Source organism: Dromaius novaehollandiae, chromosome 16, assembly GCF_036370855.1.
Source record: "Dromaius novaehollandiae isolate bDroNov1 chromosome 16, bDroNov1.hap1, whole genome shotgun sequence".
In the NCBI taxonomy this organism is placed as follows: domain Eukaryota; kingdom Metazoa; phylum Chordata; class Aves; order Casuariiformes; family Dromaiidae; genus Dromaius; species Dromaius novaehollandiae.
In genome coordinates, this window is record NC_088113.1 from 21263819 (window position 1) to 21276709 (window position 12891).

At 70.7% G+C, this 12891-nt stretch overlaps 1 protein-coding gene across 1 annotated transcript; it reads left to right on the top strand.

The window, feature by feature from the left end:
- Positions 1–1311: 1311 nt before the first annotated feature.
- Positions 1312–11549, top strand: TGM2 (transglutaminase 2). Its single transcript, XM_026107097.2, has 13 exons — positions 1312–2069; positions 2988–3167; positions 4132–4374; positions 5493–5611; positions 6225–6353; positions 6465–6645; positions 7002–7137; positions 7220–7323; positions 7403–7642; positions 7806–8078; positions 10306–10466; positions 10570–10706; positions 10781–11549. Exons 1-13 carry the CDS (start codon positions 2060–2062, stop codon positions 10935–10937), a joined length of 2070 nt encoding a protein of 689 aa, XP_025962882.2. The 5' UTR covers positions 1312–2059; the 3' UTR covers positions 10938–11549.
- The last annotated feature ends 1342 nt before the right edge of the window (positions 11550–12891 follow it).

Genomic DNA, 12891 nt, shown 5'->3' on the forward strand with positions numbered 1-12891 from the left:
CACGAATAAATCAAGGGAAACGTGAAAGCTTTGGGTTTCTCTTGTTTTCAAATAAAAAGCACAGACTTGGCCTGAGAACAAAGATGGTGAAACAATGAATTCTTCTTCAAACCTCTCTTTTCAAAAACATTTCGGCGTGCTTTGCCCCGGGGTTTTCCAGAGAAGCCGCTTATCATCTCTCCGCTCATCACATCCGAAGGCGCCTCCGGGTTTCGGCTCTCGGCAGTTCCCAGAAATCCCTTCCCGCGGCCCCGGTTGGGCGCCCGGGGGGGTGCGGAGGGGCACGGGGCCGCCGCGCTGGGCTGCAGAGCTGCATGCATGGCCCCCCCCGCCCCGTCCCGGCCCCCCCGCCCCGGCCTGGGCTGTCCCGGGACCCCCGTGCTGCCGTCGCGCCGTGCACGCAGCCGTGCTGCAGGCTGCCGCTGCCAGCGGGAAGCGGACCCTCGCCCCCCCCCCGAAGCCCCCGCGCCGCGGGAACGCCCTGGGAGAGGCGGCGGGCGGGCAGAGCCCGGGCAGGTCGGCTGCCTCCTTGACAAGGCGGCTCAGAGGAGGACACTGCGCCTTTTCACCGCCTTGTTTATCTGTCTGCACAAGCGCCTGAGTCAGGCTCTGCCGCCCGCCGCTGCAGGCCCATCCCGTCCCGTCCTGTCCCGTCCCGTCCTGTCCCGTCCCGCGGGCACACGCCCCGGCGAGCAAACAGCCGGGCCGGGAGCGGGCGGCAGCGGCCCCGGAGCGGTGCCGGGAGCGGGTGGGCGCGGGGCGGTGCAGCCCCAGCCCCGGCACCCTGAGCAAACGGCGAGCTATTCCGGGCGCCCGGCGGCGCAAACAGCCTCTCAATGCAGCCTTGTCTCGCGAAGGGAGCAAAAATAGCACAGCCCCGGCGGCCGGCTTCCCCTGCGCCGCCTTTCCCAGCGCCCGGCGGGAGCGGAGCGGGGGAGGCTCCCCGTGCCAGGATGCCGGGAGCGGAGCCGGGACCCCCGGGACCCTCGCCCCTTCCCGCAGCAGAGAGGGGCCGAAGGACCATCGTGGGCTTCAGCCGTGCGCGGGCGTCCCGACGCTGCCGCAGGCAGTCCCGGCGCTGCGCGATGCCCGGGGAAGCCACCGCCGCCGCCTTCGTCTCCGCAGCGCGTGCGCAGCGCGATGCCTGCGGGGCTGCAGGAGGTCGCCCGGCTCGCTGCAACCGCTCCCGCGCAGCATCCCACCACGCCTGGGCACGCAGCATCCTGCTCCCCGGTCGCCGCCGCCGCAGCAGGTCCAGCCGCCCCAGGGAGCAGCCGGGTCGAGCCGGAGGGTTTCCCGCGCGCCGCTCCCGTGCCAACGGGATGAGCCGCCCCGGTGGCCTCGGCACCCGCGGGCCCTGCGGCCGTGCCGGCGCCCGGGGCACTCCCGAATCCCGAGTCCTGGCGCCTCTCCATCCGCCCTCCTGCCCTGGGTCCCCGGGCGGGACGGGGCGAGACCCCGCGGCGGCCCCAGCCGTGGCCCTGGTCCCAGCCCCAGCCCGGCCCCGCCGGCAGGCACGGGCCCCCCCGACGCCTCCCCCCCGCAGCCCCCCCGGGTGCCTCTGCGGGAAGGCGGCTGGTTGCTGCAGCTGTGCCGCAGCCGCGGCGCCGGCCAGAAGGGCGCGGAGATAAGAGAAGAAAACTTTATATGGAGAAAGCGCTGCTCGCGGTGCCGGTGCCGCGGCCCCTCTCCTCCCCCGGCGCTAGAAACTCCCCGGGGACGCGGGAGCGCGCGGGGGCCCCGGCCGGAGGGGCTGCACCGCCGGAGCGTGTCCCCCCGTCCCCCCCGTGCCCCCGTGCATGCTCCCGCCTGCAGCGCGGCCGCCCGCGCTCGGCCCCGCCGCGCTTTTTCTGTCCTTGTTGTTTTAAATAGGTGGGACCCAAACCGCCCGGTTTCCTGGAAACTCTGTTTTTCCTCCCTCCGCCGCCGTCCCGCCGGGGGTGTGCGCTGCGCCGGCTATATAAGCGGCAGAGCGGGGGCTGCAGAAGGGCAGCAGCACTGGTCCCGCCCGGCCCCCGGCCCCCACTGAGCCCCGCGCCGCCGGCCCGCGCTGGACACCATGGCGGAAGGTGAGGCTGCGGCGCGGTGCGGTGCCCGGTGCCGGGATCCCCGACGTCTCGGCACCTGCAGCCTCGGCCGGGGCATCCCGGCGGCTCCCGCTGCTCCGCCGGCGCCCGTCGGCCCCGGCCCGCCCCGCGGCAGGGGTTGGGGCGCTGCACCGGCACCCGGAGCAAAGCGCAGCCGAAAACGTGAAATACCGAAGTTTGGGGTTGCAGCGAGGAGAACGCGTTGCTCGGCGGCCGGCCGGGCTGCGTCCCCCCGCGCCGCAGCACCCAGCGAAGCCCTGCGCTATTTAAAGCGCTCAGTGCTCCCCGGGAGCCGGTGCCGACGGCCGCAGCAGGAGCAGGCGCGCAGGCTCCCGCCCGGGTTTAAGGACTGAGCAGAAATCGCGCTCCCGGGCCCGTCCCCCTCCCCATGGGCGGCTTTTCGGAGTGAGAAGAGACCCGTCCCCCCCAGACTGCCTCGGGTGCCCCGAGAAGCGGGATGTCGGTGTAGGACAGCGACGGGCGCGTGGTCCTGCCAGTGCGACGCGATGGTGCCAGCCGGGACCGTGCCGCGGGCAGCGACCAGGGCGATGCCACCGTGGGTCCCAGCCAGCCAGCACCAAGCCCGGGCCCCGGCCCCCCGCCCCACCAGCAGCCCCAGCCCGGAGGCTCCCGCGGCGGCGGCACCGCTGGCTTCGGCCGCTGAGCCCGCTCTGTGCCCCCCCCTTAAACGCTTTTGTTTATACTGGCAAAGGACGCGTCTGGCTGCAGTGCCTTCGCGGGGCACCGGCCTGGCCGAAGAGGGATGGCTCTGCGTTGCTCTGCATTGCACGGCACTGCATTCCCGAAAGCGGAGCCGAGCGCGGGAGCCGGGGGGCCGTGCCGGGGGTGCGGGGGGCGCGGGGGCTGCCCGGCCCCGCTCAGGCGGCGCTGCCTCCCCAGAGCTGCTGCTGGAGGCCTGCGACCTGCAGCGCGAGAGCAACGGCCAGGCGCACCGCACCGGTGCCGCGGGCGGCCGGGAGCTGGTGGTGCGGCGCGGGCAGCCCTTCGCCCTCACCCTGCGCTTCGCCGGCCGCGGCTACGAGGAGGGGGTGCACAAGCTCGCCTTCAACGTCGAGACGGGTAAGCACGGCCCCGGCACGCCGCAGTCCCTGGGGTGCCGGGGAGGATGCGCTCCGCTCGCCCCGAGCGACGATGGGCTGCTGGAAGCTCCATCCCGGAGCCGCGCGCGGTCCCCCAAAATGCCGCCCTGCTGCCGGCACAGACGTGCCCCAAGGGCCGTAATGCTGCATGCGCGGCCGCACGGAGCCAAAGCCTCAGCTCCCCCGAGGATGCCCGAGAGCAACGAGCCCGGGGTCGGCCCGCCTGCAGCCCCGCAGGGCGCAGAGGCCATGGGGACCCGTGCTGCACCGTGCTGCGCTGCACCGTGCCGGGTGAAAACAGGACGAGGGCTCAGTGCAAAGCGGGCGGGCGCTTTGGAAGCGGGCGCGTTGCAGGAGCCCGGTGCAGGTGGCCAGTCCCTGCGGGGGGAGAGGCGGGGGGGCCGCGTGCCTCGCGGGGGCGGAGGGGACGGGCGGGAGCGGCGCCCGGGGCCGTGTCCGTGGGGCCCGGCTAGCTCCGCTCCGCCAAAAGGGCAGGGGAGAAACTGTGTCACCCTCATGAGTTCATGAGTATTTTTGGTGACTGGCCGGCGCCCGCCCGCGCTGCAGGGCCAGGGCTGGCCGGGGCCCAGGAGCCGGCGCCTCGTCCCCTCCCCGGCGCAGCCAGCTCGCCCAGGTGGCTGCACGCGGTGCCGAGCCCCGGCGCGGCCCCGGCCCCGGCCCCGCGGCGCTGATGTAATGCTCAGCACGGGAACTCTGCAGCAGCGGCCGAGGCCGTGATCGCTCCGTGGGGCTCTGGCCGAAAGCATCCCGCTGCCCGGGGCGGGCGGCTTTGCACCGTGGGGCTGCCCAGGGCCAGCTCCCGCCGTCCTGCCCCCTCCCCAGCCAGGCCCCACGGGGCCCCGGCCCCCCCCCCCCCCCCGCAGACCCATGCTGGACCGTCTGCCGGGAGCCCGGCGGGTGCCAACGGCGTCCTTGCCCGGCAGGGCCCTGCCCGGCGGAGGCGGCGGGCACCAAGGCCCGCTTCCCCGTCACCGACTTCCCGGACGAGGCGAGCTGGAGCGCGGTGCTGCAGGAGCAGGACGGTGCCTCGCTCTCGCTGTCGCTCTGCTCGCCGCCCGCCGCCCCCGTCGGCCGCTACAGCCTCACGCTGGAGGCCGCCACCGACTACCAGGGCACCAGCTTCAGCCTCGGAGACTTCGTGCTGCTCTTCAACCCCTGGCACCCAGGTGAGGCTTCTGCCTCCCCATCCCTGGCCCCATCCCCATCCGCATCCCATCCCCATCTCCATCCCCATCTCCATCCCTGTCTCCATCTCCATCTCCATCCCTGGCCACATCCCCGGCCCCATCCCATCGCTGTCCCCATCCCCGTCCCGAGGGCAGGGCGATGCCCCACGGCCTAGGGGAGCCGCTGGCACCAGCTTCCCTACCACCCCCCCAGCTCCGGGCAGCCCTTGGCACACCTGGGAGCCGGGGGGGGGGGATGCTGCCAGTGCCCCAGCATGTCCGGCTTTGGGGACGAGCCCCGGCCCCTCGCAGGGACCTTCCCCCCCGGTGGCGGTGGGGAGCAGGGCGCAGAGGGCCGAGCCAGCGGTGCACAGCTCCATCGCGCCGCTCGCCTCCCCCCGCGCCGAGCCCCCGGCGCTGCCCGTGCCGCGAGCTCGGCCGTCCGAGGGGAGATGTTTGCTCCAAGCAGGAATTTCCTGACGCCCGGGCGCTCTGTGCTGACGCTGCAGAGATAAGGGCTGGGGGGCCTCGCGCAGCCGGCCGGGCTCAGCACCGGCGCTGGCGGGACGTGTCTGTGCACACGCGCTGCTCTGCCAAAGGGATTCCGGTAAACGGCACTTTTTCCAGCTCACACCTCTGCGTGAGCAATAGGGCCTTAATTGTCCCCCGCGCCAGCTCACCCGGTCCTCAGCGGTCATTTCGCAGACCTGGGAGGTTTCTGCTCCCGGGGAAAATCCCAGCTCCATAAAACAGGAGGGAAGTAAGAGAGCAACGAGTGGAGAGGGGGGGAAGGGAAACAAAACCCTCCGAGAGGATCACGTCAGTTCAAAGCCAGCTGAGCTGAAATCCTCCAGCAGCTTCTCCCGTGGGAGCAGCCCTGGCCCCTTGCTCCTCTTGCTTCATTTCCCACCGGATTTTTTCATGGGAAATTGCTGCGGTGGCCTGGCACGTCCCCAGGCCGGGGAGGTGGCACGGGGGGATGGGCGCAGCTGCCCTCCCCGGCCCTACCCCCATCCCCATCCCCATCCCCGTCCTGCCCCATCCCCATCCCCATGCCCATCCCGCCCCATCCCCATCCCGCCCGGTTCCGTCCCCGCGAGCTCCGGCTCTCCCCGCAGAGGACGCGGTCTTCCTGCGGGACGAGGACGAGCGCGGCGAGTACGTGCTGTCGCAGCAGGGACTCATCTACCAGGGCGCCCGGGACTACATCACCGCCAGCCCCTGGAACTTCGGCCAGGTGACGCGGGCGGCCCGGCCCCTGGGACCCCCCGGCTCCCTCCTGCCGGGCCCCGCGCGCCCCTCCCCAGAGCGGCACGGGCGGCTGCACGGCCCCTCCGCTGCCCTCGGCAGAGGATGCCGCGGCCCCGAGACCGGGAAGCGCTGACTTCCAGCCGGGGGGAAGCACGGGCAGCGGTTTTGCATGGATCATCGGGGCCCTGGGGCTGTGTGCCGGTGCCCCACGGATGCAGGTGCCCCATGGGATGCAGGCCCAGAGGTTGTGGGTGCCCCATGGGTGCAGGTGCCCAGAAGCAGCCGTGGGTGCCCGCAGCCCTCGGAGGCGCCGGCTCTCAGTTGCGGGAGGTCCTGTGACTCATCCAGCAACGGGAAAGAGGGTTTTCCAGCCCCGCCGGAGCAGGGTTTCCAGCGGCGCCCGCGGCCCGTGCGGCAGAGCTGCTGCGGGCGGCAGGACGCGCCCGGCGCGAAGCCTCGGCGGATCGTCGGAGCGGCGCGGACGGCAGGATCCCTGGCGCTGGCCTCGCCGGTGGCCGGTCCCGGGGTGGCGGCAGCGCCGGGTCCAGCCAGCTCTCACGCCGTGTCCCCCCCCCCCCCCGCCGCTGTTCCCCGCGCAGTTCGAGGATGACGTCCTGGCCATCTGCCTCAAGCTGCTGGACACCAACCCCAAGTTCCTGCGGGACCAGAGCCGGGACTGCTCCCGCCGCAACGACCCGGTCTACATCGGCAGGGTGGTGAGCGCCATGGTGAGTGCCGCGGGGCCCCGGCGTCCTGCGTCCTGCGTCCTGCGTCCTGCTCCCTGCTCCTGCTCCCTGCATCTGCGCCACGTCACGGCAGACCCTGCCGCCGCCCCGCAGGTGAACTGCAACGACAGGGACGGCGGGGTGCTGGCGGGGCGGTGGGACAACCAGTACGAGGACGGCACGAGCCCCATGGCCTGGCTCGGCAGCGCGGACATCCTGCGGCGGTGGGAGCAGTGTGGCTGCCAGCCCGTCAAGTACGGCCAGTGCTGGGTGTTCGCGGCCGTGGCCTGCACCGGTGAGCGGCGGCGCTGCCCGGGGGGGCGAGGAGCTGCTCCGGCTCTGCGGCGGCTCTGCCAGGGAGGGGCCGGGGCCGGGGCGGGGGGAGGAAACTGGTCTAAGGTCGAGCTTGCAATAACGCAACGAGCTGCTGAGATGCAAGTGATTCCCCCGGGGCAGCCGGGCCGGGGCAGGAGGGCAGCGGCCCTAGGAAAAGCTCCCGGAGCCGCAGCCCCGCAGCTCCGCAGCCGCGGCGGTGCCCGGCCCCCCACGCGCCCCCCCAGAGCCCCCAGCCTCGCGGGGCTTTCCCCTCGCAGCGCATCCCCCCGCGGCGGGTGCACCGAGCGTGCCCGGGCTCACGGCGGCCGCCCGCAGTGCTGCGGTGCCTGGGCGTCCCCAGCCGCGTGGTCACCAACTACAACTCTGCCCACGACACCAACGGCAACCTGGTCATCGACCGCTACCTGAGCGAGACGGGCGAGGACGAGCGGCGCTCCAAGGACATGGTGTGGTGAGCGGCGGCGGGGGGGCCGCGCCGGCGGGGGGGGCGGCGGGCGGGGGTCCGGCAGCCCCCAGCCCTCGCTCCCGCGCAGGAACTTCCACTGCTGGGTGGAGGCGTGGATGAGGCGCCCGGACCTGGCGCCCGGCTACGACGGCTGGCAGGTGCTGGACCCGACCCCGCAGGAGAAGAGCGAAGGTAGGGCGCGCGGCGCTGCCGCGGAGGATGCTCTGCCCCGCGGTGACCGCGGTGGCCGCGACGCCGAGTCCTCCCGCAGGGGTTTACTGCTGCGGGCCGGCGCCCGTCAAGGCCGTCAAGGAGGCAGAGCTGCAGCTGCGGTACGACATCCCCTTCGTCTTCGCCGAGGTCAACGCCGACGTGGTCTACTGGGTGGTCACGCAGGACGGCTCCGAGAAGAGGACCACGCACTCCTCCTTCGTGGGCAAGAACATCAGCACCAAGAGCGTGGGCCGCGACAGCAGGGAGGACATAACCCACCTCTACAAGTACCCGGAGGGTGCGTCCCCCCCGGCCCTGCGGCACGCGGGAGGGAGGGCTGAGCAGCGGATGAGCTGCTTAACGGCGCGACCGCAGCAGGACGGCTCCGGAGCGGAGGGCGGGCGCAGCTCGGTGCGTGGCCCGGCACCGCGCGGCAACGGGGCTCTTTCCGTGCGCCGCAGGGTCCGAGAAGGAGCGAGAAGTGTTTGCCAAAGCGGAGCACGAGAAGAGCTACACCTCGGAGGAGGACGAGGGCTTGCACCTCAAGATCAAGCTGTCGGAGGGCGCCAACAACGGCTGCGACTTCGACGTCTTCGCGGTCGTCCGCAACAACACGGACGCGGAGCGCGTTTGCAGGCTCATGATCTGCGCCCGGACCGCCAGCTACAACGGCACCGCGGGGCCCCAGTGCGGCATGAAGGACCTGCTGAACGTCACGCTCGCGCCCCGCGCAGGTAGGCGGGCGTGCAGAGCTCCCGCGGCTGCGCCGAGGCCCAGGGCACAGCGCGGGGGTGATGCGCCGGCAGCAGCGTCCCACGGGGACCTGCAGAGCCTCCCGGCTCGCCGGTGCAGCCCGCGGCACGGTGCTCGTCCGGCCGGAGCCTGCTGCTCCGCGAGCGCGAGAGGCGCCTTGCACGGTCCTCGGTGCTGCGGGATAAGTGCAGGGATGCGGCTGCACGGCTGGCAGCCTCCTCCCGTGCAGGCGGGATCCCCATGGATCAGCTCTGCCGGCCAAGCAGGCCATTTCCCGCGCTGAGCGGGAGGCTCCGGGGTCACGGCATCTCCTGGCCCGGCAGCCGGAGCTGGGACTGGGCACCGACGCGTTTCCACGCGGAAACGTCATCTCGCTGCCGGTGCACGCTTGCACTTGCGACGCGTTGAGCGTGCAAAGCCAGCCCGGGGCTTTGGTCCGGGGCAGCAAGGGGCAGAGGGACGCCTGGTCCCAGGCTGGTGCCCAGGCCCAGCGCCAGCCCCCAGGGCCGGGTGTCGGTGCTGCATCCCCCGCAGACGCGGGCCGAGCCAAGGACGTTTCGGCTGTGGGTTTCCTCGCCTTGCCCGCGGGGAACGCGCTGCTCCGCACGACACACGTTACTGTGTTCGTTTTACTTATGCAACCGCCCGCGGGGTCACCGGTTCAAACGCGCTGCAGTGCCAGAGCACCGAAATACGATATTTCTGTGTAATCCTGCAAAACAGCCGAAGTGCTAACGCGCCGCGGGGCCGGGGCTGGCCGTGTCCATCCGCGCTCGCCGGCGGCTCCGGGAGGGCGGCGGATTTTCCCATGGGCAGGGCGCTGGGTCTGACGCCGGGCTCGCTCGCTGTCGGAGGCCCCGGGCCGGTGGGACGTCGGCGCGCGCTGCGTTGAGCTAGTCGGGTTGTTTGCAGCAGCCGTGACGTTCCCAGCGTCTCCTCCTCGGAAGGGCACGGCTCCGCTCCTCCTCGACAGCCTTTGCGCAGAGCCGTCCCGCGGCGCTCCCAGCACGCCGGCAACCTTAGCTTGCTTTTATTACGAATTAGCATTACTGCTTGGTAATTAAACCCAGTTTTGATTTATGCCATTTTTCTACAGAGCCTTCAGGGCTTAGAAAACTAATATATCTGATGTACCGGAACAGGCTAATTTTTAATCTAAGCGGAGATCTGCTCTCCGAAAGGGGCCCGTAACAAATGCGATGTTCAGCCGTGCGCTGTTTGTTCAGATGCAACGAGAACAGAACAAACTCGCCTGCTGCCAGCGCCCGGGAGGGGAGGGGAGGGGAGGGGGCTCGGGCGTTCGGCACGGCCCCCGCCCCGGCCCCTCTTCCAGCCTGGCACGGCCGTTTTAAGCCAAACACTTCTAGCAAAAACCCAGACGTACTCCTGATTAACCAGGTGCCTGTCCGAAGCAAAAGGATGTGGGAGGATAAACCTCCTGGCCTTTCCCGCGCGCTGCCTCTGCCCATCCCCAGGCAGGGAATTATTCTATGGCTGAGATAAAATCCGGTTCCCCTTTGGCACTCGCTGTCCTCAGCCCTGCGAGCTTTGTTACCCAGCGCTTCAGATATAGCGGGAAGCTTTTAAGAGAGTAACCTTGTCCTCACCTCGCTGCATTAAGCTTGTCCAAGGTAAAAGCCTTTGTTGCTAGGTGAAATATGAAAAAAAGAAAAAAGGGGGAAAAAAAGCGGAGAGAGAAACCCAGGGGCTCGGCCGACTGCAGCCCTCACTGACCCTCCCGCGCTTTGCGCTGGCGCGGAGGAGGCCGCGGGGACGGCAGCGTTGTCCCTGCCGCTTGCACCACACGGGAGCTCGGCGTTCCCGGGGTGGCCGAGGGCCGGGAGCGACGTCCCCAGCTGCGTGTGGGTGGCAGAAGCCGCAGCTGTGCCTCGGGCTCCTCTGGAAACTGCTAGCAGTCTCGGGATTAACAGCAGCTAAATATAGCCCCTCTTTTCAGGGAAGCTCTGCGAGACTGGTCGGGAAGGAGGCTCGAAACCTCCGTCGCGTGGCTGGCAGGGCTGCGCAAATGCCCCGGCCCGGGAAGGGCGGGATGCGCCGCGGGATGCTCCCCGACGCCTCCCCGTGCTCAAATGTTGGGGGAAGCCGGGGCGGCTGGAGGGGGGTCTGGTGTGCTGGAGGGGGGGTCCGGCGTGCTGGAGGGGGGTCCGGCCCGCCGCTGCCCTGAGCCGCGGCCGCGCTGCCTTGCAGAGACGCGGGTGCCCCTGCGCGTCATCTACGAGCAGTACGGCGCCCACCTCACCCAGGACAACCTCATCAAGGTGGTGGCCCTGCTCACCGAGTACCAGAGCGGGGACGTGGTGCTGGCCGTCCGGGACGTCTACGTGCAGAACCCGGAGATCCGCATCCGGGTGAGCCGCGGCCGGGGGGCGATGCCACCGCGACCCTCCCCGGCCCCGGGGACCCGGCGCGCTGCAGCGGGCGGGCGGGCGGTCCAACCCCGTTTGCTCGCAGGTTTTAGGGGAGCCGATGCAGGGGCGGAAGCTGGTGGCCGAGGTCACGCTGACGAACCCGCTGGGCACCGCGCTCAGCGACTGCGTCTTCGCCGTGGAGGGCGCCGGCCTCACCCAGGGGCAGCGGCTCCAGCGCCTGTAAGAGCCTTTCCCCCCTTTCCCCCGCGGGAGGGGGCCGAGCCGCGGCCCCTGCTCACCGCCCGCCCCCGCAGGCAGGAGCCCGTGGAGCCCGGCGCCGAGGCCAGGGCGCGGGTGGACCTGGTGCCCCAGCAGCCCGGCCTGCACAAGCTCGTGGTGGACTTCGAGAGCGACAAGCTGAGGGGGGTGAAGGGCTACCGCAACGTCATCGTCGCCCCCCCGCCCAAGTGAGCCGGCTGCCCCGGCCCCCCGGGCCCCGCCGGCCGCCCCAGCGCGGGCGGGCAGCGGGGACCAGCCGGGGGAGAGGGGCCGAGGGGCTCCCCGCGGGCAGCCCCCCGCCCCAACAAGCACCGAGCCAGGGGCGCCTGCAGGGAGCCTTCCTCCTCCTCCTCCTCCTGCTGCCGCCGCCCCGGGGATGCGCAGCCGGGCGGCTCGCAGGGACCCCGGTGCTCCGGCAGCAGCGAGGAGCTCGCAGGGACCTGGCTGCGTCCCCTGGAGAGGGGGGGCCGACGCCACCCGCCCCAGGGCCCCCCGGGGAGCAGGGGGGATTTCATAGAGCCAACAGCAGCGAGACGATCTGCCCTGGCAGCAGCACTCGTTTATGCCAGTTAAAATTCTCCGTGCGCTATATACCTGCCTAGCCTAACTATTTATAGCTCTACCCACGCATCCATATCCATCCATATCCATCCGCTGCCTGTAACCCCGCCGCACGGGTCAAGCCGGCATTCGCTTCTCTAACTCTTCCCATCGCCGCAAACACCGCACTGTGAAGAACGGGACGTTACGTCGACATGAATTAACTATGCGAGCACTGAATAAAAACTCTTTTTCACTTCCAAAGCGGGACCTAGTGTTTCCTGAGCGCCCCTGGGTGCAGGGAGCCCCAGCCCCGGCACAGCTCCCTGCGGCTCTGGAAAGCTGCTGCTGCTCTGGGGTCGGAGCCGCCGGGATTCCTGCTTTTCACTTAAAGACGCCTGGCAAATCCCGCGAGCCAGCGAACGCGAAGGTTTGCTCCGCGGGGCCTCGCACCGGTGGCCCGGCCCCGGCCTGGGCTGGGGGCTTCGACCCCGCTGGCAGGCGCATTTTTGGTCCGAAACAGCATTTTGCACCGGGAGGCTGGTGCAGAGAGGGGCCCCGAGCCAGGGGCCAAGCCCGGGTCCCAGCCGCCTGCGCACGGCGGTGCCTCGTGATGACACCCCCGCTACGGGCACCGAGAGCCTGGGGGGGCGGCGGCGGAGCCCCCCGCCAGCACGCGAGCCGCGGACGCCGGAGGAGCCGGCAGAGCCCGGGCTGCAAAGCCGCGTGCAAAGGCAGAGGATTACGGGCGGGAGGAGCTGCCCAGCGATAAACACGCTAAGCCCAGAAAGTAAATATAAATGCAAAGTGCTATTTTAAGATTAGCATTTCACGCGGCGTGCCGGCCTTTTATTCCGATCTGGGGGAAATCTCAGCAAAACGAAGGCAGATAGGGACCAAAGGCGGAACCAGGTGCAGAATTAAACCTGCAAAGGGAGAAGAGGGAGAGGGAGGGGGTGAGGCCAGGCCCCGCTGCCGCCTTCCCGCGGACCCCGCGCAGGAGGCTTGGAAAGCATCGCCGCTCGCTCCTGCGGGCGATGGATTAGATGTGGCACGTTGGCAGCCCTCGCGCTCGCGCCGCAGCGGCGTTTCGCAGCCCCGAGGCCCCAAGAGCCTCCCGGTCCCATCACCGCCCCGCGCCTCTCTCCCACGGGGATGCCTGGAGCCGCGCCGGGAGGACCGAGGGCTCCCGAGCACCTGCTCCCGCCGGCAGCGCCTGGAGAGCCGCGGCGGGCGGGAAGGGGGGCATTTCCCCCCCGGACCATTCATCTCCCTCCTCGACGCCGTGTTTATCCCTGCGAGCAGCCGCACTCGCCCCGGGCCGTCCGGGCCCCCGCAGCCGGGCTCAGCCCACCCCACGGCTTGGCGTCGGCGCAGCAAACATCGCATCCCAAGCAAAATCCGTCCGGGCTCGGGGCAAACGCCCAGGGATGAGCTCAGCCACGCCGGGGGTCCCGCTCGCTCCCGCTTTCCCGCGGGCCCCAGCCCCGGGGGAGCTAAGGGGGGGCCCGGCGCAGCTCCCCGCTGGCAGGCACGTTCCTCAGAGCCGCACATGATGCACAGCCTCGCTGCAAAGAGCATTTGTCACACGCCGCTCTGCTGAGCC